The following is a 25,596-nucleotide window of genomic DNA, read 5'->3' on the forward strand; positions in this document are numbered from 1 at the left end:
GTTGATTATGACAGTGTTTCTTTCAGTTAAACTGGCAAAGACTCTAATCCTTTATGTCTTTTTCAATTTGAAACTGTACGAATGACGAATACAGAATCTATACATTATATGCAATCATAAAATGATCGCATCGTTTTCTTAAAAATACAACGTGGTATAGGGAAATTCGTACAGATCCTTCAGTCATTTTTTCTTATAACAAATAAAGAAGGTAATTAAAGTCTAATAAATGTAAATAAAGCATTTCAGAAGTATTATGCTTTGCTCAAAAGATTGGAATTCGATTACCTAGTATACGACAGTTATAGAGAAACTGATGATATTTTCAGTTAGAAAAAATATATTACAGAAATTACAAATAATGTTATCCTTAGTAGTTATTATTGGATGATTGAGAGTTTTAAAGGTAATTCAAAGGCCGATATTTTTAAAGGCAACTTCTACAGGAGTGTATTTTAGTTTATTGCTATTGTTACGTTTCAATGGGTAATATAAATGTCATAAAAGGAAAAGTCTTCATAAAATATGTGACAGCTGTTTTATTAGTCATTGAAATTATCTAGTAAATCATCGATGCTCGTACTTAATAATAATTAATTCATTTTAACAAATTTCAAATGTTTATATAACCGTAATTAAATTAGGCCACTTTAAAATCAATCGATCAACTTTAAAATAATAAAAACAGGTTTAAAAAGACGTTTCGTGTGATATAATAATTAATTAGGTATCTAGTATCTGACATCTTTAACTAACTATCACATTTACGTTTACATTTTAAAACGGTAAACGATATCTCTATCTTTAATGGCAAAAATATTATTGAATTAAGCATTTCGTTTGTAACGCGCAATATATATTATATATATCCTATATTGCGTACATTTAGTAAATGAATTAACAAAAGATTTTGAAAGTTTGGTTGGTTTAGGGAAGTTTTCAAAGAAGTATTAATAAGTGATATTTTCAGACAGACGTGACCAAAAAAATATAATTCACACCTCAAAATTTCATGATGGTAGATCGAGTAGTCAAGGCGTAAAATCGACCACATAAAACACATTTTTGTATCCATCGGGAACAGTATTTTTTTTCTGGATAAAAGGTACCCTATGTTCTTTTCTGTACCCCTGACTCAACTAAACAAATCACGTTCGCAATTAGTTAGGATTCTATTCAAAGCCTTGCTGATTACGATTTTGACAACAGGCGTTAGATTAAAGGGATCGCCAAAAACTGTTGTCTTATTCTCAGCCTTGTGGAGGAGTCAATAGTAAACAGTAATCGTTTGTACACATAAATTGTTTTTTTTTATTTGCGTACACATTATTTAATAAAGCTTTTTCTTCTTGGGCCACCTTAGCAATAAGTAATATACATTGCATTTGAAGAGAAACAATAGCTAATTAGTGACTGAATGAATTAGAAACCGGCAGCACTTTAAGTAACTGCATTTCCTAAAAAAAATTAAATTGTTTTACACAGATAGCTGCAGATATAGATACATTTCGTAGCTACAGATTGACATGTGAAATACGTATGTACGTTTGTATACCTGTGTAAAAGTGCCAGAATGTGAAATTGTAGAATACATTTCATATCTTCCCCCTACCACTCAGGCGCTTTTAAAACAACTAGAGTTGACAATTTTGCGTTCAGTGTTATCATCACGACAAAAAGTAATTCAACAAACACATTCTGGAAGTTACTGTTGTTGTTGTTGTTCTTCTTCGTGCTATTACCTTGACTCGTGGTGCGGGCTAGGCCACTTACATTCCCGAAATTCAGGAAATTTAGTTTTCTTGGCATTGTATTTATTTAAGTAAGTACTAATTTTGATATTAATTTACGTAGTAGTTATTATGGAAAACTAAAAATTAATTTGAAACGAAACTTAGGGACAAAAAAGGATTTTCAAGCCTTTCTACCCTTTCAGAACTTAAATAAATTAACTGATGTCAAAAAGCGTTCATTACTTTGCATTCAATAATTATAGTATTTTTAAAATTCATTTACGGTTAGCACCCTGTATCTAATGATGAGTCCTTTTTGAGTAATTAAATTTTGTATTTTTTTATTTTCAATGACTTAATTAAAACAAGTATAGATGCAATTTTTTATTTCTGACTTACAAATAAACCACTGTAATAACTTTTAAGGTTTTAAGTAAATTTCGATTCTATTAAGATAATTATTTCGAAGAGAAAATTAGGTTTAAGCAAATTTGCAGTTTTTAATTGGACCTCTTAATGCCATGTAGCTAAGTATTGGCAGCAGTTCTATTTTATTTACTTGTTACACTTTTATCTTTATCGTGCTCTCAACTTATTAACGAGAAACAGATTTTTTTTAACATTAGTATTTACTGGTTAGTCTAAATTTTTTATTCTTTTATTTACAACGATTGAACTAAAACAAGTAGAGATACATTTTTTTATTTGTGACTAACAAATAAAGGACTGTAATTACTTTTGAGGTTTTAAATAAAAGAATAANTGGCGCTATGGAAAACTGGGGATTGATAACCTTCAGAGAAAGTTTGCTGCTATTCGATTCGAACTTTTCTTCACTTTCTAATAAAATGGCCATTGCGACGATTGTTGCTCACGAAATGGCGCACCAATGGTTTGGAAATTTAGTTACCATAAAATGGTGGTCGGATCTGTGGCTGAATGAAGGTTTCGCTACTTACATGGCAAGCGCTGTAATCAATCATATTTATCCTGAATGGAATTTATTTGATGAAATGACAGTGGTCAATATGCAATCGGTATATTCAGTCGATTCACTACGAGGTTCACACCCGGTAAGTGTTCACATACTTCAAATATTAATGTGAAAATTCATTTTCCATTTATATACCAACTCTAAACTACCTCAAGTCAATGAAGGAAAATTTGTTGTGTCGCCGGGAAACGATCCCCGGACCTTTGGCTTTACACACCTGTGATCTGACCACTAAGCTACGACAGATGTTAACAGTAATAACGACAAACCGTACTCAAAAGTGACAGATCTGTCGAACTAATGTAATTATATTAATACTATATACATATGAAACATTTTATTATTTAATTTAATTTAGTTCGACAGATCTGTTACCTAATAGGTATGATTTGTCGTTGTTGCTGTTGTCATCCCTCATAACTTACTGACCAGAGCATTGGTACGTAAAAACCAAAGGACCAGGGTTCAATTCCCGGCGAGGGTGCGACAACAGCAAATACTTTTTCCCTCATTAAGCTCAGATAGTTTATAATGGGTAAAAAGTTGAAAATGAATTTTCACATTAATATTTGATTTAGTTTTATTTACAAAAGTATTTTTTACGATTTTCAAAAGTCCAAATTAGCAAATGATGTTATATTTCGCAAATGTCGTGTTTATTTCGGTTTACAATCCCAAATAATGGAACAATAAATAACTAAGGATTAACGTGACGAACTAATTAGAGCGGGCTTTGCGATTCCTATTGCAAGCAGAAGTAAGTCAGGTTGCAGATTAATTACTAACATGTATTGTAATTGTCTGGTTTTTAATTAGGTGTCAAAATTAAATAATTTGTTTAATATTTTTGTAGGTATACGAAAGTAGGCGTATATGTTAGTGTTTAGTTGCGTATAAATAAATATTGTACCATAACACATGAATTCTATTGTTGTACGAATGCCGCGAATTTTCTTCCTGTTTTAAAATTGCCAATTCGCTGACATCTTCAAGAAATGTAACAAATGATACCATTGTTTAAAATAACGTCTAATAATATTAAATAACGTTTTCTTTCACGTAATCTACTCCTGTGGATCAATTGTAACTGTAAAAATTTTAACATAATTACAAAAATGCACACACTAACACATATATACCACAAACGCTATTACGACAATGTGTAGTTTGTTCAAAGTATTTACTCAGACTCTAGCACATATGCACTTTCACTAACGGAAAAAGAAATACGTTTTCTGTTAATGAATGCTTAGCGACTTTTGTATATATTTGTAATCGTAAACTTTCTTAAAGCTATTAAAAAATAATTAAACTTGGATGCGAAATTGCGCATTTAAGTTTAATAAGATCTGAATAAAAGAAGTCAGAAAGTAACGTTTTATTCTTCATTTAATAGTTTCTCAGAACTGGGCTCATTATTAACGGATAACCTTTGAAAGATGAACGAAGAAATAAGAAAGTGTGATCATTTTCTATTAAAATACGAACCGTTTAGTACGACCAAACAATCACATGAATTAAATGCAAACAATACAATTTTTAGTTTGCATGTTTCGTCTAACATCCTGGCCAACACTTAGTTTATTTAAAATTAACATAGTGTTTGATAAAGTGGGTGTGAGTTAGATAATACCAGAAATAAGAAGAATAGAAAACTTGTTGCTGCAGAAATGGACCTTCCAATGAAAAAAATAGTACAAGATACCTGAAGGAAGTAAAAATATAAAACGAAATTAGTGTTATGCAGACATAGAAACAAACAACACTTACTCCGAGGAGATTTTTGTAGATCCCTTTTTTCAAACAATAGATTAGTTTCTATTTTTTATATCCAATATTAAAATGTAGTAAAACAAACTTTGTTTCAGGAAAGGAATATAGTAAAATTGCTTCAAATAGTTTAACTCATAAATCCATGGGAAGTAATAATTTTTCGTTTAGTCATGCGTATTTGGTCTTGCTCCTGCATATTCGATTTTGGTCTTAGTCTTGGTCTTGTTCGTTCGGTCTTGACATTAGTCTTGGTGTTATTCGTTTGGTTTTGGTCTTGCTAGTATAATGAGTCTTCTCTCTTCCACTTACATACTACTTACAGATATAGAGAGAGTAATAACGAGGAAGATTAGATTAATCTGCCCAGTGGTTTCAGTCTTGGTTTTGCTCATTCGGTCTTGGTCTTGCTATTATAAAGACAGTCTTAGTTTTGGTCTTGACTAATGAACGTGTTAGTGGACATGTTTCTCCGTCTTACTTACTACTTACAGAGATAGAGAGACTGCTAACGAGGAAGATTCGATTAATCAGTAAGTGGTTTCAGTCTTGGTTTTATTCGTTCGGTCTTGGTCTTACTAGTATAAAGAAAGTCTCGCTATTGGTCTTAGTCTTAGTCTTGCATTTCCGCAAGGCCAAGATTAATTTTGATCATAACCAAGAAGGATGCTGCATCGATTTTTTAAAGATGGTTTAATTCGAGTTGAAGAATTTCAAAATGTGTAAACTTAAGCCAACTGAGTGATTTGATTTAGTTTAAGCATTACGTTCATTGTTTGCGCTGCAGAACTAGTTTGATATTTATTTTCGTGACTTGAATTCATTCAAGTTAGTCGGAATCATATCTGATGCAGCTTCCTTAAACATTACAAAATTTAGTGGTTTTGTAATATACTTGCTTAAAGAGAAAGTAACTTCTTTAAACTGGAAAAGCTTCGCTGTTTAAGTACTTAGATGCTATGGGAATGAATAAATAAAATAAGAAACTTTTAACGTGATATTAGAAAATTACTTTTTTAATAAATATTTAAGATATCGGGTAGTTTCAAAATTACTTATAGCATATTCGTTATTGTCAAATAAATTATTTTAAGATAATATTGTACACAATTTACAGTTCCCTTACCTAAAGGCCTAAACCTTCTTCTGTGATAAACCTAGTAAAAAACGGTGTCTAAAAATCGTGATAGTTGTTTACGATTATTCAACTATGTGTATGAATAAATATGCCAAGAAAAGTTTTAGTTCATTTACAGCAACACTTTTATTGTACATTTCTGAAATATGCAATAGTACTGTTAATCTGAAGTTTTATTGAATAAAATCTCCCTAGAAATTCCGAATGCAATAACAAACTTAAAAAATTTTTTATGTAAAGGGGCCTGATTTCAAACAAACAACAAGCATCTGATTTGAAACGAGCATGCTGTATACCTACAACCGATAATTATCTTTTCGATAACTGCAACTAATATTTCTTTTATTACCGTTATTTTCAAAATAAATTGCGCAATTGGTTGACTCTATTATTGTTTATTATGTTTATTTATTTCCGCTTCCTAAAAGATGTTGCACGCGAAGTCAACTTGCTGACATTGCAAGACATGCGGTAATTGAAGCGTTGGAGAAAACTGCTCGTCTGTTACAACTTACGCACACGATAATCATTGGCGACTGCATTTATACAAATGCGGAAAATTTATTCAACTCTAGTAAATACACAGTGCAAATTGTCTCGCTTATACCACCATCATCATCATCATCCTACGTTATTTAGTCCGAAGACTGGTTGAAGATCTTCACATCTTCTTCATCTTGAGTTTATATCCTGACATTTCTCTAAAACTATTAGAACAACCTATCATCATCATCATAAGGTCGTTAGTCCTAAGACTGGTTGGACACGCACCTCCATTTTTTTCCTATTCTGAGCTCATCTTCGCATTTCCCTAAAACTACAACATCCCTCGCCCTTTATATTTGTAAACAGTAATATTATTTAAGTACGTCTACTTCTACTCCTCTTAACTCCTGTTTTTGCTTTTAAAATGTCTTTAAATTTCTGACAAGGTATCCTATTAACCTATCTCGCCAATTTCTTATGGACTTTCAAAGCTACCCCTGTTCTTCTATTTTTTCTAGTAGCTTTCAGGGTGTTACGTTTTGTTCAAAAGATTTTGTACGTACCAAATTATGCACTTTCGCTCATGCTACATAGAAAGAAAAAATGTCGATAATGAAAAATGTAATGCCGTTTATAACAAATACAGTAACAAAGTTTTGTACTTTAAAAGATTATTAATTGAATTATTAGCTATTACATGTGTTCGTGTTTTATATGTACCTATACAGCATCCGTCGAATCTAGCAACCGAATTTCGTCACCCCTTTCACTCTCGTTATGGCAGGATAAAAATCCATTTTATTGTTGGAAATTATTCCTTTTTTCTCCGGGTCCGCGAACACTGGTTCAAATTTTTCTGTGGTACCCTTGATCAAAGAAACCCTGTTGGGGTAGTTATATTCCATAGACAATTTATCACACCGCTTATGTCTTCCTTTGGTTTATTATCCTCTTCCGAACCACCACATTCATCCTGTCTATTCCCACAATTCCCAAGTCTTCCGCCTTACCTCCTGGCTTTGTAAGAGAGTGCGGCTTGGAGCTACTGCCTACCTATCAACGCAAGCACCTGATGAAGATAAACCTCGAAAAAAAATTCTTTTATGTTTTACAATCTCTATATATATGTCGATCTTTTCAGGATTGTGCGGGCGCTCTGGAATATCCTCTAAAAGGCCTTAATTTACACTTATTTAAAATCATTATTATGTATGCACTTAAAACACAAAAGCTTACTAAGCGTTTGTCGAATTTTGAGTTTTAAGTGTTTATTTAGTTACTGTTCCTCCGCATTCGACTATATTTTGTGCCTTACATATGCATTACAGTTTATTTCAAACCATATTTTTTTAAATGACCAGTCATTTGAATTCTTTCTGCAGATTTGCATTTGATGTCATGTCTCGTATATTATATTCCAATTCCTCAGCAGGTATACTAACATGAAGATGTACATAATGAAACCAGCGAAATGTCGGTTTATATACAGAAGAGAATATAATATGTAGCCACGCGGCATGGCCTAGAGGTTTAGACCATTGCTTAGCATTCGGGAGGACGCCGGTTCGATTACGGGTCCGGCTGCCTTGGTCCAAGTTTTTCTGTGGTTTCCTTGGATCACTTAAGCAAATGCTGAGGCAGTAATATTCCACAGATAATCTTTCATTCTCTTCTGTCTTCATTTCGTCCGTCTCATCTTTCTCGCCCGAACAACCACCCACCGATTTCCACGATTCCTGAAAGCAGGCTGAAGAGGGCCTTCCGCCCTACCCAAAAGTTTTTTTTTTTAATATAATATGCCGTGTGTAAGTCACGTTCTGTATTACTAACATTGTTATTGTACGCAATGAACTATAATTTGTTGGAACCTTGTAGTTTAAGTTGTAAAAATGCATGCCTTAAGACATAACATTATGTCGCAATAACTTTCTTTCTTTCTAATAAATTCGTGTTATGTTAAGGCAAGTCTCAAAGTCTTATTAACATCTTATGTAACCTTTCAATAATCATTTCATTCACGTAATTTATATATAATAATATAATTATAGCAAAATTTCAACAATGTGAGCTACGCGTAACGGCCGGTACATTAATTATGTTACACGTCCGTATACCGTGAACAAACTAAGTCGTAGGTCATGGAAGCGAATTTTCATTTATCTTAAGAGTCGATATTTCGCTGTTGCTGTTTTGCAATCCCCGATACATTTGGTAATGAAGATAATGTGGGGAAAGATGAACATAAGGATAGAAGATGAAAAATTAGAAAAAGTGACGGATTTTTAGTATCTAGGAAGTCAGATAACTCAACATGGAAGTAGCAGTAGAAAGATAGCGTAGGGTAGAGTCGGATTTAACGAAACGTGGTCACTTCTACGCTCGCGAGCTGTTAATTTAGAAATTCGACAAATATTATTAAAGGTATGTGTTTGGAGCAGGACATTAGAGATAAAATCTGAGCCATCTCAAACTTCCAGAAGGTTTATCAGCTTATTTTGTCGAATGAGTAACATCCGCAGAAATAAGGACGACCTGAATTTTATTTAGTGACAATGTTAAGGGCCAAAAACCCTTATACAGTTTATCTTTGCAACTGAAAATGCGCATTTCTCATCACTACACAGTATAAAACAAAGTCTCTTCGCGCTGTCTGTCCCTATGTATGGTTAGACCTTTACAACTACGCAACGGATTTTGATGCGGTTTTTTTAATAGATAGAGTGATTCAAGAGGAAAGTTTATATGTATAATACATGCATATAGTAGAGGAACACTGATAATTTTAGAGGTTTCTAATGTGATGTCGTAAATAAACACATTTCTTGCGCTTACATTGCAAACGCTGGCTGAACCCTACGAGATAGATCAAAATAATGTACTACAATATTGTACATCTTAAAAGGGTGTACAAAAAAGTCCACGATGGTATATGTCTATCTCTTAGGGATAACCCACAATAACCATTTTTATCCTTTACTTTTTATGAGAAATAATGACTTATTTACGAAGCGATTGTAGATTTAAAATGCAGGGACATGGCGGTTGCGGTGTTACCGGCCGGAGGGCCGGTTTGTATTGTCTATTTAGTATCATCATTGCACCCGTGCGAATCTGGGACGGGTCGCTAGTATTATGATAAAACAGAGTAGTGAAATTCGTTTGAATATACCCTTCTAAAAGTTTTAAAACTATCTTGACCTTTGTAGACACAGGTACATAATAGAATATGCTTCGTTTGAATGGTGTCATAAAGTAGTAATTGCACTTAGGCATGAGCAAAGGTGGTCTATTGTTGACAGTTTTATTGCATGAGCCGCCACTTCAGTTGGCTCAGAGTTTATGTTGTTTTATTCGAGAAAATCTTGAAGAAAATATTAATATTATTGATTCTTTGTAGAACTCTAAAGTAAATTTTCTAGTTTAACTTACGTGATGAAATAAACGTATACTTTATGCACTATTAAAGAATTCAGTATAAAATACTTTTAGCTTAATAATAATTGAAATAATAAAAATTAAACAAGAAAAATTGTGCTGGAATTTTAATGGGCTTGAAACCTGCGTAATGTCACGAGTTTGTCATTATTATTACGCAAACGATCACATCTTTTCTGTGATGTATTGCTGAAAGTATTTTAACATAAGTCGTGGTATAAAACATTTTTCATAACGTCCATTTTATAATTTGACGACTGGTTTACCTCACCTAGAGCATATTTAAGGAAAATTTTTAATAAAACAGTGCAACAATTTTCTTGACCTATTAATTATGCAATTTTTGATTAGGGAGCGACACACTGTACGTATTTGGCGACGTTTTTCCACCACAGTTTTTGAAAAAATAATGTCTACCTGTGCATTTATCTACGCTTTACATAAATTAGTGATTTCCATCTTTCTATTTCCCATTGTTTGCTAAGCATTCGGACTACTATCATCATCATAAGGTCGCCAGTCTTACTATAAAGGTCAAGAATTTTAATATGCAGGTATTTCTTAGATTTCCTGTTTCCTCGTCATATGACAAGCCAGAGGGACCGTCTATTCAAATCTAATTAGCTTGGTCAAAAATTTTGGACTTCTGGCGTCATAACAATGATTGTAATAACAACCTTTGTAAGTATTAATTTGTAAATCACAATACGTAATATTGGTATTATGTGAACGATTTACGGCGCTTTTTATTTTAATAAAAATATACAAAATTCTGCGAAAAGCAACTAGTCTTTATTTAACCATAACAACATCTTAGTTTTCATGACCAAATCACTAATGAAAGATCGAATCCTAACGATTCATTTTATGATAAGGACCAGGACTGCTATTTTTGAGAAAGAAATGTACAGGTCGGACGGAGGAAGCTGGCGAACGGCCGCGCAGGTACAGGCCTGACACTGGAAACTGGCGGAAATTTTAAAATGGCGTGGATGCGCTGTAGCAAAAGTAGGCAGTTTTAGGTATAACGATTGCAGCCCTCTTTCTTCAGTATTCCTATCAGGGGCGTAAATTAAATATTTAAAGATAGGGATCCGTGAGCAAGTAGTAGACAAACAAACAGAAGAACTAATTGTTGATTTTGCTGACAGTGATAGAGATTTCCAAGATGATAGTGAATGTGAAAACTAACTATAAAACAAAAGCAATAGGTTTATTTTTTCTTTTTGGTAAGTTATGTTTCTACATTATTTTCTAGTATGCTACTGTCCTATCTGTATTAATACTATAATTTACGCCTACTGAATGCTTATTTGTGTTCGGTTCCAAGTGACTTACCCAAATAGGTCATAAATGGGCAAGTACCTGCGCGACCGCTCGCCAGCTTGCTTCGTCCGGCCTGTACTTGCCCATTTATGGCTTATTGTACCTATCTAGATGCCAGATGAAAGTATAGGAGATTTGGTATTACATTAACATTGAATACAATTGTTCTAAATAGATTTTTCGAAGAAAATGAGTTCAAGTAACCTCAGATGTATGTAAAACCATAAATAAACATCTACTGAACTTTGAAAAGTCCTTGAAAGAATATTTTCCAAAGGATTTACAGGACAACCACTCACTACAGAATCAATATTAAGAATCATCCTTTTTAAAACAAAAATTTGAATCAACTGCTTCAAACTTGAATGGTTTTTGATCGAACATAAAAATGAATACCCTGCAGTCGTTTGGAAGGTTATCACGGTTACTGTTACGATTTGTATCGATTGATTATTAAGTTTCATTCCACTTCTTTTATAATAAATACCGAAAGCATGTATAAGAGGTTTCAATCTTCACGTATTATTATTAATAAAATGATAACGTTTTTTCTTTTCATTACAGAATGGCATTCCTCTAGATTCGTCGTCACTGCCTATCGTTGGTTGACAAAATGGCGACATCAAGCAACAATACTATAGCAGCAAAACAATACTGGGATTTTTTGTTTACAGATCTTGCAGGTAATACAATTTATTTAATTTTTGTTATTCATTTCATAAGAAATAATCTAAATTAGAATTTCAGTTAAAAAGCCTGTATGTATTTTTCACCAATTCGGTTTTATTGTTACTGTTAATAAATAATATGGAACGGGTTCAATTGTAGTGTTTGAAAATACACGTAAATATAAAATCGGCACATAAAAAGGAAGTAAGAATATTTTTCTTGTATTTATATTCTCCTATCGTTTGAAAATTTGCGCTTAAACCGGAACTTCCGCCAGCTGAGATTATGAATACCGCATAAGAAAAGAATTTGCAAAGCTTTAAAAAAAATAGGAATTAATCGAGAATGTTCGATGACCATATATAGACAGGTGACTAATAATAATAGACAGACGAAGGCAGCAAATAAAATATAAATCAAGTGTTACATAAATAAGTAGTAGTGTAAAGGCCTAGTTACTGTTCTTATTGTGTATTAAAATAAATTACTTGTACTCATACATTTCCCGCTGAAATAAATAAATAGTTACCGGAAACTTATTACAATATTATGAATACAAGAAAATATTAATATAGTCTTACGTAAATGGCTAATGATTTTTAAATCACACCATATGTACAATTTTAAACAGTTATCATTAGTTACATATTCATGATTTGTGACTTGCCAGTCTTCTGTATGCAAAATGTTATCAAAATGAGTATTATATAAAAGTATTAATATTAATTGACAAGCATGATGGACAATCAAGTACGTACATCGTAACTTATTATATAACTTCTACCTATGCTTAAACCGAAAGAAAAGCACATTTATATGAGTCTTTTGTTTAATCGTAAGTAAAATTAATCCAATTAGTGAAAATATGTTCTATTTTGGATATATTTATCTCACAGTAAATTGACACAGTTTATTGCATTTCTTCCGTGGAAGTCCTTAAACTACCGCGCATATTTCTAGAAGTACAGGGTGCGTATTAAGTAGAGATTTATTATTGCGGTGATCCTTTTAAAGCCGTCTGCGTCCGTCCAAGACAGGGGCCTCCTGCTCTATATTATTCTTTTATCGAACAAAAAAACAAGATTACAAACGAGTGTCCGTTACATTAGAGACAGGTGCCCGCTGACAACTTTACCCTCTCAAATGCTACTGTGACCTTAATTACAACAATTAAAACTACCAAAACAGTAGATTAGTTTATTTTGAAACAATTTTGTTAAAACCAATTTTTTTAATTTTTGAAGCAGCGTACATCTAAAAATGGTTTAACAACATATATTTTTAAGAAGGTTTTTCCTTATTACATCAAAACTATATTCGTTGGTCACATAAAGCAATTTTCTAGTTATTGGTGAATTATCTACTTTATCTGGTGAAATTCCATATTATGGATTATGAATTTTACAATTATTATTAAGCTGTTTATTCTGTTTATGTATGTATAAAACATATTATATAAAAAACCTGAATTTATGGTGTGCTGATGAGATTCCTCGATCTAAATCTCAAACAATAAAATTTAACCTAAGCAAAGGTTAAAATTGTTGTCTTAAAGTGCAATGTATAGCTAGCTAAAAATTTCATTGGTCTTTCCAGGCACGAAAGGCGAGGTTTATTGCATTCATACTGTACATTAGGAAAACATTGGCTCGACTGTTAGAGGCAGTTCAGAATTCCATGAACTTTTGCTAAAAGTTGCGTGACGACGAAACTCCATTCGTTTATTGATTTATACGTTTCTATCTTTTAAAAACATGACCGCCACTGTTATAGCTAGTTCATAATCTCATGAGTCTTCACATGCGAGAGAAGTGAATCTTATTACATTCATTTCGTACATTATGAAAACATTGACTTACTGGTTAACCCTGTGCCTCGCTATACATATATGTAACCAGTGATATAGTTCCAGATAAACTGTGATATGGTTTTGAGGAAGTGAGAATGTAGAAATCAGTTAGCGGACAGAGTTTAGTCACTACGTATCCACGGTCAAGGTTCATGACATCCTGAACTATCTCTAGCCACGTATTTGCTTTGGCACACAAGAAATACAACTTATTGTATGTAAAGTGTTTATACGACTGCTGTCTAAATGCAATTTCCAATATGATATTATAAAAATGTACTGTTATAATAGGCCCTGAATATTAGTCAATTATTATACATATACAAATAAGTTGAAGCTCATAAACTAATGTAGGACAACTGCAACAACAACGCCTTACGTTACGGTATCTACTCTATCAAGTTTTAATAATTTCACAAGAACTTCTGACATTGACTTATTTCAACGTCAGCGGAAAAAAGTGGAGCACTTTTCATAGAAAAAATAAATCAAATATGTAAACGTATGTACATAATTCATAACTGACTGTATAGCACCTGATATATAATACTACCAGATAATTATCTTTTCCACAAAGAGATGTATCGGGTTGTTCGGAAAGTCATTTCGTTTTTTCCCGACAGAGGATTTAATTGTATTCTTCTGCACCCAACTTCACATTTAAGCCGTATAATGTTTATATGCTTTGAGAGCTCATATAGCAAGGCTTGTGTGCCCTTTTAAATATAGAGAGCGATAAGCAGCATTTTCAACATATCTTACTGTTTTACTACAGAAAGGGTAAAAATGCTGTTCCGTTTTTGAAGCGCATCATCACTGGGGACGAAAAATGGGTTGTATACAACAACGTCAAACGCAAGAGGTCATGGAGCAAAAAAGATGAACCGGCTCAAACCATTTATTCACCAAAAAAAGGTGATGCTGTCTGTTTGGTGGGATTTTAAAGGAATCGTTTATTTTGAGCTTTTACCGGATAACACAACGATTAATTCGGAAGTCTACTGTCATCAGCTAGACAAACTGATTGATGCACTTCAACAGAAAAGGTCAGAACTAATCAACAGGAAAGGTGTAGTGTTTCACCAAGACAACGCGAGACCTCACACAAGTTTGGTCACTCGCCAAAAGCTTTTACAGCTTGAATGGGATACAATGCTACACCCACCATATTCTCCAGACCTGGCACCATCAGATTATTATTTGTTTCGGTCACTCCAAAATTTTTTAGACGGTAAAACCTTCACCTCAAATGAGGAGGTCAAAAACCTCCTCGATCAGTTTTTTGCCAGCAAAGACCAAAAATTTTATGAGCGTGGAATTATGCTACTACCAGAAAGATGGCAAAAGGTGTTGGACCAGAACGGTCAATATATAATTTAATAAAGTATTTGTTTATTATACGAAAACTGTCTTTCATTTCCACAAAAGAAAAACGAAATGACTTTCCGAACAACCCTATATTATATCTGCGCGTAGTTTCTGGTAACATATTCATCGAATATTTTACAGATTTTGTCGTTTGAATGCAAATTAAAAGTAATATGGTGCATTTTCAAGGAATGTTTTGAATATTTATATGTAAAAGTATTCAAATTGTGGCGAAATGTTGATGAAGAAATTGCCAACAAGATTGTCTCTTACCTGAGTTTGAACGGAATTATATTCTTATATTAGGCAGTGAATGAAAATTAATAATAACAAATCTTAATAACCTATCACTTGCCGTCAGAATAAATAAGATGCGTTAAACGTTTATTTTTTTGCAGTAGGTATTTAACAACTTTAAAGAAACAACTGATCAGGTCAAAAGTAATATAATACAATTTCATATTTACGTGATGTTCAAACGTTAACACATTTAATCGTTAATTTATCACATCTAAACATTGTCAAGCAGAGGTTGTAGGGATTAAAACATTAAAAAAATCGAAAAAAGAAGTTACTAGAAGATTGTATAGGCCGGACGAAGGAAGCCGGCGAGCGGTCGCGCAGGTACTTGCCCATTTATGACCTATTTGTGTAAGTCACTTGGAACCGATACACAAATAAGCTTTCAGTAGGCGTAAATTATAGTATTAATACAGATAGGGCAGTAGCGTACTAGAAAATAATGTAGAAACATAACTTACCAAAAAGAAAAAATAAACCTATTACTTTTGTTTTATAGTTAGTTCTCACATTCACTATCATCATGGAAATCTTTATCATTGTCACCATCAACAATTAGTTCTTTTGGTTGTATGTCTATCACTTGCTCACTGATCCCTATTTTTAAATATTTAATCTAAGCCCCTGATAGGGATACTGAAGAAAGAGGGCTGCAATCGTTATACCTAAAACTGCCTACTTTTGCCACCGCGCATTCACGCCATTTTAAAATTTCCGCCAGCTTCCAGCGTCAGGCCTGCTTATGCTTATCGGGGAATCCCGACTAGTAGATTTAACTGCATTAAAAAAATATCAAACATTTCGCGATTTTGTAGAGAACTCGTACATTCTTTTATCATATTAACTACACATATCTACTGTAAGTTCTTACCTTTTCATCAGCCCAGTATTTGTTTTTTGTAATACGTTGTGTGCCATATTCACCTTAACTAATTAACTTTACGTAGTTCACTATATCAGTCTAAATTAAAACGTTTACAATTACACATTTTTATAAATTACACGCCTTAATAAAAATCGAGGAATCAAACGCACAAACAACATAGCGAAGATCTACTGCTCGCTTTTCTGACAAACATGTTTATCTGATCCAGTTGAGGCAAGTTTTTCTTCGCATTTCAGCAAGAGATAAGAACGTTTTTTGTCGAATGTCGTTACTCTGTTGCACTAGCAGAGTTGAGTAATGTCGAATAATACAACGACGCATACGTACACCACCCGTAAAAGATACCAGATTTATACTGGTAAAAGACATATTGGGAAATAAGAATAGACAGATAATAAAATTATTGAGACATTGCGTGTGAATCAAATATTTAATGACGTTTACCTATTACCACTCTTTTAATGTTAACGTAATCTGTCAGTATCTAAACTTACAGCATTTTTTTGTATTTTCCTGCAAGAATTACTCAATACTGAAAAAAATATAAAAAACTACAAAAAAATAGCGCTTATTTATTGTAATTACAGTGTCTTTCCATGGTGGAAGACAAATAATGTATTTTACATAAATAGCAGTAAATGCACCGAAGTAAAGAATAAAGCTGTGGAACAAACATTTTACAAGCAGACTTTTTTGTGTTTGATAATTAAGAAAAATATTGTTTAATTTATTAGAAATACTCATGTAGTATCATGTTTAATACGTATACATAATGTCTATCGTTTAATTACAAAAGTAATAAGTAACTGAATGTATGATCCAAGATTAGAAATTTCTTTATGTTGTCACGTCTTTTGGTTGAATAGTCTCCCCATTTGCCAATTTTTTTATTATATCATGTTATGGGCAGTATATCTCCATCTATTAATATTTACTAGTACCTGTTTGGTAAGAGCCGAATTAAGTAACTGTACTATCTACTTCAAAAAATGTTTCCTACTTGTAAAACTGAATCTATGACGATGACGCTTCTTATATAGGGGGAGAAGTGCCATGAAAGACCCAGTTTACTAAACGGAGCCAAAAAATATAGTTTTTATGAAAAAAATCAGGATTTTTTTTCTCAAATTATTGTTTATTTATTAAAGTAGGTAATTTCATACAAACAAATTTAAATATAATAATAGGATTAATGAAATATTCATTTAAAAAAAATGTGTCTTTTAGCTCTTTCATAACATTTTGGTATTGAAAGAGCCACCGAAAGTTTTGAAAGAGCCGGTCTGCATTAAAAAGTATAATTGTGACAATTATTCAAAATAGTAATCATTGCAGTATTAAGAAAAAGCAAAAGGATATTTCTAACAAATTCTTTTTAAATACAAAATGACATTTTTATGATTTTTTTATTCTATCGGTCATTTTCAGTCATTCTAATACACATCTTTGTCTTAACATTATTCAGTTATACCTATTTATTAGAGGCGGATTATTTTTCATAAATAACAATCTCGAAAAATAAAAAAAATAAAAAATATCTTTTATAAATGAAAACATTATTAAATATTTAAGAACTTCAATAAAAAAATACTTACTTTTTAGTGTGAAAAACTTTAACTTGATGTACAGGTGTCCGTTGGTTTCGGCGAACAATCAAACGTTTATGGGTGATGGGAAATCAGTGTTGCCACTTAAAAATAATATTACCAACCAAATTCGTTCTTAAGCTACCGAAATAATGCAGGTGGCTCTTTCAAAGCTTGGCTCCTTCATGCCACTTCTCCCCTACACTTAATTATTTTTTATAATATTTGAACTTTAGCTTCCGATTTTCTATTAGTTTCTTCCATGATAGTTTTGATAAATTTTGAAAACACTTTTATTAGGGCATATATTAAATTTACGTATTATCCTAGATGACTGTTGCTATTATATGTCAGTGCAAGAAACTGTTGTTGTCTCTAGAAACATACAATCTATCATAATTTGTGGAAGTCATAGTCATTCTTTTTTTTTATTCGTGGGTGGATGAAGTTTCTTGTTTTTTTTTTTTGACTTCTCAGCTGAGTGTAGCTCACATCATTAGATATTCTAGGAGTTTACAAACGAATTTTCTACTACTATTTCTTATAATTATTCATGCCTTTTGTTTTCATATCGTCACACATTTTGCATTTATCCTGTTTGTTTCGGAAAGTTAAATAGACAGGTTAATGCACTTAGGCAATTGTAAACAATACAATGTCATGATCAGCGTTAATTTCAAAGACACGAAGTTTCTACATTTTAACTAGAATCGTCTATTCTTTTCTTAATTAACTGAATTTTGAGAAACGGCAATTATACCTACCTTATTTTATTAACAAAGAGCAAATAGTTATTGTATTTAATAACCATTGTATGCAATGTATGTAGATTTGTAGATAGATATGGTAATATTAGTCCTAGTAGAAACTGTTTAGGGTTTTTAAAATGATAACGATTAATTACCCCAATAAAGGCCTTTATATCTCAAAAGGAAAAATGAACACTTGGGTATCCTTCTGCTTGTCTGTCTGTCTGTCTGTCCTTTTTCTCAAAAAACATGTGGAGTTATTAAGTTGAAATTAATATCAAAAACTCCAATCCCTTGCAACTGTAAAAAATCAAACTTAATTAACGTAATCAAAAGATTTAAGAAACTTAACGTTCATCTAGGATCATGAAATTTGATAAAAAGCAATACCTTACAGCACAAGTAAAGGGAAAAATCCGAAAAACGTAATTTTGGGGGTAAAATTATTGGAAGAAAGCAGGAATAATCTTCAAAACTCGATTCCGGTGACCGATGAACTATTTATAGGGTTGTTCGGAAGGTCATTTCGTTTTTTCCCGACAGAAGATTTAATTGTATTCTTTTGCACCCAACTTCACATTTAAGCCGTATAATTTTTATATGCTTTGAGAGCTCATATAGCAAGGCTTGTGTGTGAAAAATTCCAATTAATTCTACGCAGTAGTTTTTGGTTGGTGCCCTTTTAAATATGGAGAGCGATAAGCAGCATTTTCGACATATCTTACTGTTTTACTACAGAAAGGGTAAAAATGCTGTTCAAGCCAGAAAGAAATTGACTGATGTGTATGGAGAAGGTGTGTTGACAGTACGCCAGTGCCAGAACTGGTTCGCTAAATTTCGATCCGGCAATTTTGATGTCGAAGATGCACCACGTTCGGGAAGGCCGGTTGAAGCTGATAAAGACGCGATAAAGGCATTAGTTGATGTGAACCGGCGAATAACAACACGTGAGATCGGATTGAGGTTAAATTTATCAAATTCAACAGTTTATGACCACTTGAAAGGCCTGGGATTATCCTCGAAGCTCGATGTATGGGTTCCCCATGTTCTCACAGAGAGAAATCTGTGTCGCCGCATTGACGTCTGCGATTCGCTTCTCAAACGTCACGAAAATGATCCGTTTTTGAAGCGCATCATCACTGGGGAACAAAAATGGGTTGTATACAACAACGTCAAACGCAAGAGGTCATGGAGCAAAAAAGATGAACCGGCTCAAACCATTTCCAAAGCCCATATTCACCAAAAAAAGGTGATGCTGTCTGTTTGGTGGGATTTTAAAGGAATCGTTTTTTTTTGAGCTTTTACCGGATAACAACAATAATACTACCAGATAATTATCTTTTCCACAAAGAGATGTATCGGGTTGTTCGGAAAGTCATTTCGTTTTTTCCCGACAGAGGATTTAATTGTATTCTTTTGCACCCAACGCGAGACCTCACACAAGTTTGGTCACTCGCCAAAAGCTTTTACAGCTTGAATGGGATACAATGCTACACCCACCATATTCTCCAGACCTGGCACCATCGGATTATTATTTGTTCCGGTCACTCCAAAATTTTTTAGACGGTAAAACCTTCACCTCAAATGAGGAGGTCAAAAACCTCCTCGATCAGTTTTTTGCCAGCAAAGACCAAAAATTTTATGAGCGTGGAATTACGCTACTACCAGAAAGATGGCAAAAGGTGTTGGACCAGAACGGTCAATATATAATTTAATAAAGTATTTGTTTATTATACGAAAACTATCTTTCATTTCCACAAAAAAAAACGAAATGACTTTCCGAACAACCCTATACATATTTAGAAGATTGTACGAAAATCCCTTTGCGCCAGCCCCACTATTGGCAATGAATAGGGTTTAACAATTGATTAGTACAAAAAATTTATTGTTATTTCACCGCCGGACTATCTTAGCAGTTGCTGATGCTAAAAACATTACTTGAGTAATCAGAAGTGTCAAACAGAGGGCTATCTTTCATTTCCACAAAAAAAAACGAAATGACTTTCCGAACAACCCTATACATATTTAGAAGATTGTACGAAAATCCCTTTGCGCCAGCCCCACTATTGGCAATGAATAGGGTTTAACAATTGATTAGTACAAAAAATTTATTGTTATTTCACCGCCGGACTATCTTAGCAGTTGCTGATGCTAAAAACATTACTTGAGTAATCAGAAGTGTCAAACAGAGGGCAAGTTTTCACTTTGCTTATCTCTGAAACATGACACAGGAAGGTATGTAGAATGAACTGACAGCCTACTTCCTCTTCTTTTTCGCTTTTCTCTTTGCAACCAAAACATCAAAAGGACAATTAAATCTAGTATAAATAAGAAACAGATGGACTTTATGTCTATTCAAAAAAAGATGAAGTAGCTTTTGACTTTATTTTCAAATGGATCAACTAAATACCTTTCTTAATAATTATACCCTAGAGTTCTTGAACATCTGAAAACGTTATAACGCTATCGACATATTTAGCCCGATGATTAAAAGATGTCAATTGGATTAACGGTTGTTTTAAAATGCAATAGAACCAACATAATGCTACTAAAGAAGCACAGGCCTACATACAGAGTTATTAAAGTTACAGAAAATTTAAATGTTTCGCCAAACAGTAGTAGAGGTGATTCAGAATCCCATGTGCTATAAAAATAATAATATCATTCAGAAGAAGCGACTGTTTCTGGAATCGTGCTGCGCAATAAATTAAAATTGATATTCATTTATGTCTTTAAAATGAACGTTATTTATATATAAAGTGTATTTTGTACTTGTAAAAACTCTTCATGTAAGTTTATAAAGAAATAGTCAATTCGTTTCGTAATGGGCATTTTAATGCGAACTTAATATAGTCAACTGTTCTTATTAACACAGTCAATTAAAACTGCCTATTAATATTCCAATTTTAAAATCAAAACATCTATTCAACAGTTCATTTTGGAAATTTCCACAAATTTTTGGGACATTTGTTAATTCATGAATATATTATTCTTTTGTTATCATTGTCGGCCAGCGATATGCTTTTATTTTTTCAACATGCACCTTTCATTTGGTACCATTTAGGACAATATGCTCGTCTTCAAGAACTCCAAATGTTTCGCACAAAATTTTCCCGAATATGCCATACTTTATCTTTTGGGCAATAAAATTGGTTAAATAGTACGGGGTAGGCATGTTTGTGATAATAGTTTTTTCTAAAATAATAATAAAAATGACTGATCATGAAAATGAATTACGTTTGAAATCGACTTTTTGAAAAGCAATTTTCTACTTATGTTTTGAAAAATGGGAAAAATTAAGAATTGTTTTGAAAATTCTCTGATGCACGTTTAAAATGTTTGAAGCATGGGTCCGCTAACTCTCGAAGGTGTTCAGAAAGTTATAGCCTTATAAGATCTGAATTGAAATTATTTAAAAAATAGCAAGTAGAGATAACGCAATATCTTCCATCTATTAGGGAACTAAATGGTTTTCTTTAAGGGAAATTAATGACTGTATAACTCTTAGAGTGCCTTGGGGTTTATTATTTCAGTATTAAATTAGTCAATAAATTAACAACTTAATTCCTGCAAACAACTACAATTATTATTCTATATATAACTTATTGTTATTAATGAAAAGGCTAAAAAAAAAACAAAGGATGATCCAACCATTTATGTAATTTCCATTTCTTATCTTCTTCAGGATATTACTGTGAACAATTTATTTCACTTATTTTTTATTCTATACAAAACGGTGTCGTATATTATATGATTGCATATTTTGATTATTTGACCAACCATTACGACAAGCTGTTTTCTAAAAAAATAATTGCCAGTTTAATAACTGAACTGGGTAAAAAAAATCAAGAATTTGCAATTATGAAAACCTTTACACCAAAAGAGGGAACATTGGTGTTATTTGCTATAACGTAGTATTTTGTTGTTAGTGGTTTGGTTTCCACAATGATTGATTATTTATTAGTATTGTTTTAATTTTCAGATCCTCGGACAAACAATTGGCCACTAATAGGCGATCCCATACCTGGTTTAACCATCATAGGACTTTACCTTTATTTCGTCACAAAATGGGGACCTAGATACATGAAAGACAGGAAACCCTACGAACTAAAGAATATACTTATAGTTTACAATTTTATCCAAGTTTTAGTTAGTATTTATATTTTTTGTGAGGTAAGCACTGCAACCATTACTCCTTTCGCAATCAATTTTTGAAAATGATTACAGTTTCTAACAGGTTTATTTATTTGCACAAAAAATGTGAAATCATTTTGTTTCTTTTAAATATTTGTTAACAGAATTGCAAATTTTAAACAAAGAGCGCCGTAAAATAATTCGAACTGGTCTGTATTCTGTCGAAACTGCCAGACGCGGATCGCGGTCTGTATGAGATCCAAAGAGATCGAAATCGCGATCCGCGTCTGACAGTTTCGACAGAATACAGACCACTTCGAATTATTTTATTCGATTAAGCTAATGTGCCTATCACGTTGAGGTTGGCTACGCCAGGATTCGTTTTCAGCAAGTAGATATCCACACAAGTGGACCTTGTTGAAAAATACGTAATCCTAAAATGTAGCATCGTGCTACAGATGGCGTTAACTGTGCCGTTTGTAGTATTTTCTGAAAGAGCGCCGTATTCAATGAAAAAGCCGCATCAAAATAAATATAATAAAAATTCAAATTTTGTTTACAGGGCATGGCTGGAGCATGGTTAACCAAATACAGTTGGCGCTGTGAACCTGTAGACTTTTCCTATTCGCCACACGCATTACGAGTAAGTGACATTACAATTCCTTTTTTCAATTTAAAGGTGTTATCTATTGGGAAAGAAAATTCTATCTTTGTTTCTGATTAACATTAACTTATCGAAATTCTACTGTTAACATTAATTGGTATCTAGTATCTGTAAAACGCTTTTCTTTTGGTTCAATTTTAGGAAACGATTGGAGTACGTTTTTAATACCATTGAAGTGACATTCTTAATTTTTCATTTTTGTTTTGTTTTCTGTTTAGGTTGCAAGAGGCTGTTACTTGTACTTCCTGGCGAAAATATCGGAATTACTGGACACAGTTTTCTTCGTTCTCAGAAAAAAGAATAATCAAATAACGTTCCTGCATTTATATCATCACACAGTTATGCCCATGATCAGTTGGGGCTGCACCAAGTATTATCCCGGAGGTCACGGAACTTTCATCGGAGTCATTAATTCATTTGTACACATCATCATGTACTTTTACTACATGATGGCCGCTATGGGACCCCAATACCAAAAGTATCTTTGGTGGAAGAAATACATAACCACTTTGCAAATGGTAAGACGAAAGTTTAGCAAAAGTTGAATCTTGAGTAGGTAAAGCAATTGGTAAGGAAATTTCAAAAATTTCATCTGATACAGAGGAGTATATAATGAAAATAAATAAAAAATATAGCTATGTAAAGTAAAATAGAGTTGGAGCTAATACGAAAGTAGGGGATGAAGAATTGGAAGTAGTCGCAGATACTCGATACCCTAGAGTAAAATTTTAAGTTTCTCTCCAGTCTCTCAGAGTCTTTCAGAATCTTTCAGCGTCTCTGAGAGTGTCTCTCACAGTTTTTCACATTCAGTTATTGCCTAGGTGTTTTTATGAATCTCTCATAGTTTCTGTATGAGAGACTCGAACGATAAAATTGTTAATTCAGAGATTCGAGTTTCTCACACAGAGACTGAATGAATAAAAGTGAAAAATTGATAGGCTCGAGTCTCTCGTAGAAAGACTGGGATCTCTGAAACATGTGGAACTTTTTAACCATATCTATCGACACCACTTATTGAGAGATTCGAGTCTCTCGTTCAGAGACTGTATACGAAATGAGGATTTCTCTACGAGCATCTCGAGTCTCTCGTTCAGAGACGCTAAACAGTTTTTTTGACAGTCTCTCTCAACGACACCAGAGAGACTCGAGGAGAGACGGAGACTCGAGTCTCGCTTTCAGAGACTTTGAGAGACTGAACATTTTTATCTCGGGTATCTATTAGGTAATCAGATAAATTACATTTCATTGCTAGTAATTTTCTCAAATTCTTTACTAAAACTGAATTTATTTATAAATACGTATACATCTACAACTTTGTTTTGCATTTACATTGACGTTAAAAAAACTAGCCTTGGTTGATAAAGCTTGACATCTAGGGCTAAACATTGGCGGTTGTTTTTTAAACATTTTTGGGTTTGATTTCACACTAAGTATAAAAAAAAGCAAGAACGGAGAATTGGAATAATTGTTTACTTTCCATTTTCAGTCCCAATTCTGCATAGCCTTTCTCCACTCCATGCAGCTGCTGTTCTATGACTGTGGTTATCCCAGATGGTCACTATTCTTCACGCTTCCTAACGCCATCTTCTTCTATTATCTCTTCGACGATTTCTACAACAAGGCTTACAAGAGAGACAAGAAAGAGTCAATCGTCTGCAACAATAACGACCAACTGTCAGAGGAAGTTCATTTAAAACAATCTAATGGAGCTGTTGGTAAATCCGACGGTACGAACGGTACATACCGGATTCGTAACGGATCAATCACAACGGCGAACGATAATTACAAACAGAATGGCAACAGTTACTCGGATTCGGACTATAAGCTCTACAAAGAATGTTTGAACGAAAACGGGCTCGTTAAGAAAGATGTTTAATAAATTTTAATTTTAATAGTTTTTACGTTTTTTTATTATTTTGTTATTGTAAGGTGAGAAATATATTTATTACATTTTTCAGGTGCCATTTTGGCTTTATTTTTTTTTTTAATATCAAATTTTTAATGATCAAATATGAGCGTTGCTAAATCCCTGCATTAGTAGAGTTTGGATGTTGGCACTCAGAATCGGCAGATGTTGTTAGCGTTTACGTTTATTTTTACAGATTTTGTACCTTTTGGAAACACTTTCAGAGTGCACCTTGGGCGTTACTAACGCTAGTTTCGTCACTGTTTATTAGTAGGTACTGAGATTTACTAGAACTAGTTGCAATTTTAGAAGTCTGCTCCGCATTATTAAGGTTATCACACACATGTCCGGTCCGTCCCGTCAACGGAACAGATTGTCGGCCTCCGATTTTTCCCGGCAAAGAACTGTATCAGAAGGAGTTTTGAAAATTTATTAGATCACATTCTTAAACATTGAAAAATTTCTTCTCTTCTTATTTACACAGATGTTGGAACTCTCTAAGATTCCCCCTTTTTTATTAATGAGATCCTCTTTCTCTTCTTTTTACTTTCTTCTTCTTTTGTCAAAAATAATGAGGTCAATACTATTTCTTCATCTTCCTCA

The 25,596-nt window shown here is 33.0% G+C and overlaps 1 protein-coding gene across 2 annotated transcripts; it reads left to right on the forward strand.

Annotated features, from left to right (window-relative positions):
* The first annotated feature begins 1,657 nt into the window (after positions 1-1,657).
* On the forward strand, positions 1,658-24,984 carry LOC108738687 (elongation of very long chain fatty acids protein 7). Of its 2 annotated transcripts, none has more exons than XM_018472217.2 (6): positions 1,658-1,822; positions 11,447-11,565; positions 22,272-22,462; positions 22,986-23,066; positions 23,306-23,605; positions 24,574-24,984. In XM_018472217.2, exons 2-6 carry the CDS (start codon positions 11,496-11,498, stop codon positions 24,961-24,963), a joined length of 1,032 nt encoding a protein of 343 aa, XP_018327719.1. In that variant the 5' UTR covers positions 1,658-1,822; positions 11,447-11,495; the 3' UTR covers positions 24,964-24,984. The 2 variants fall into 2 exon arrangements, with proteins under 2 accessions (XP_018327719.1, XP_018327720.1); XM_018472218.2 differs by lacking the exon at positions 1,658-1,822 and adding an exon at positions 10,136-10,237.
* Positions 24,985-25,596: the final 612 nt, after the last annotated feature.

The sequence above is a fragment of the Agrilus planipennis genome, unplaced genomic scaffold (genome assembly GCF_000699045.2).
Source record: "Agrilus planipennis isolate EAB-ADULT unplaced genomic scaffold, Apla_2.0 scaffold121, whole genome shotgun sequence".
Classification (NCBI taxonomy): Eukaryota; Metazoa; Arthropoda; class Insecta; order Coleoptera; family Buprestidae; genus Agrilus; species Agrilus planipennis.

Excerpts from the sequence above, each read along its gene's own strand:
- LOC108738687 (XM_018472217.2), top strand. The coding sequence starts at position 11,496 with ATGGCGACATCAAGCAACAATACTATAGCAGCAAAACAATACTGGGAT. Across the intron at positions 22,463-22,985 it reads GTATTTATATTTTTTGTGAG|GGCATGGCTGGAGCATGGTT; the intron begins GTAAGCACTGCA and ends TTTTGTTTACAG. Across the intron at positions 23,067-23,305 it reads ATTCGCCACACGCATTACGA|GTTGCAAGAGGCTGTTACTT; the intron begins GTAAGTGACATT and ends TTTTCTGTTTAG.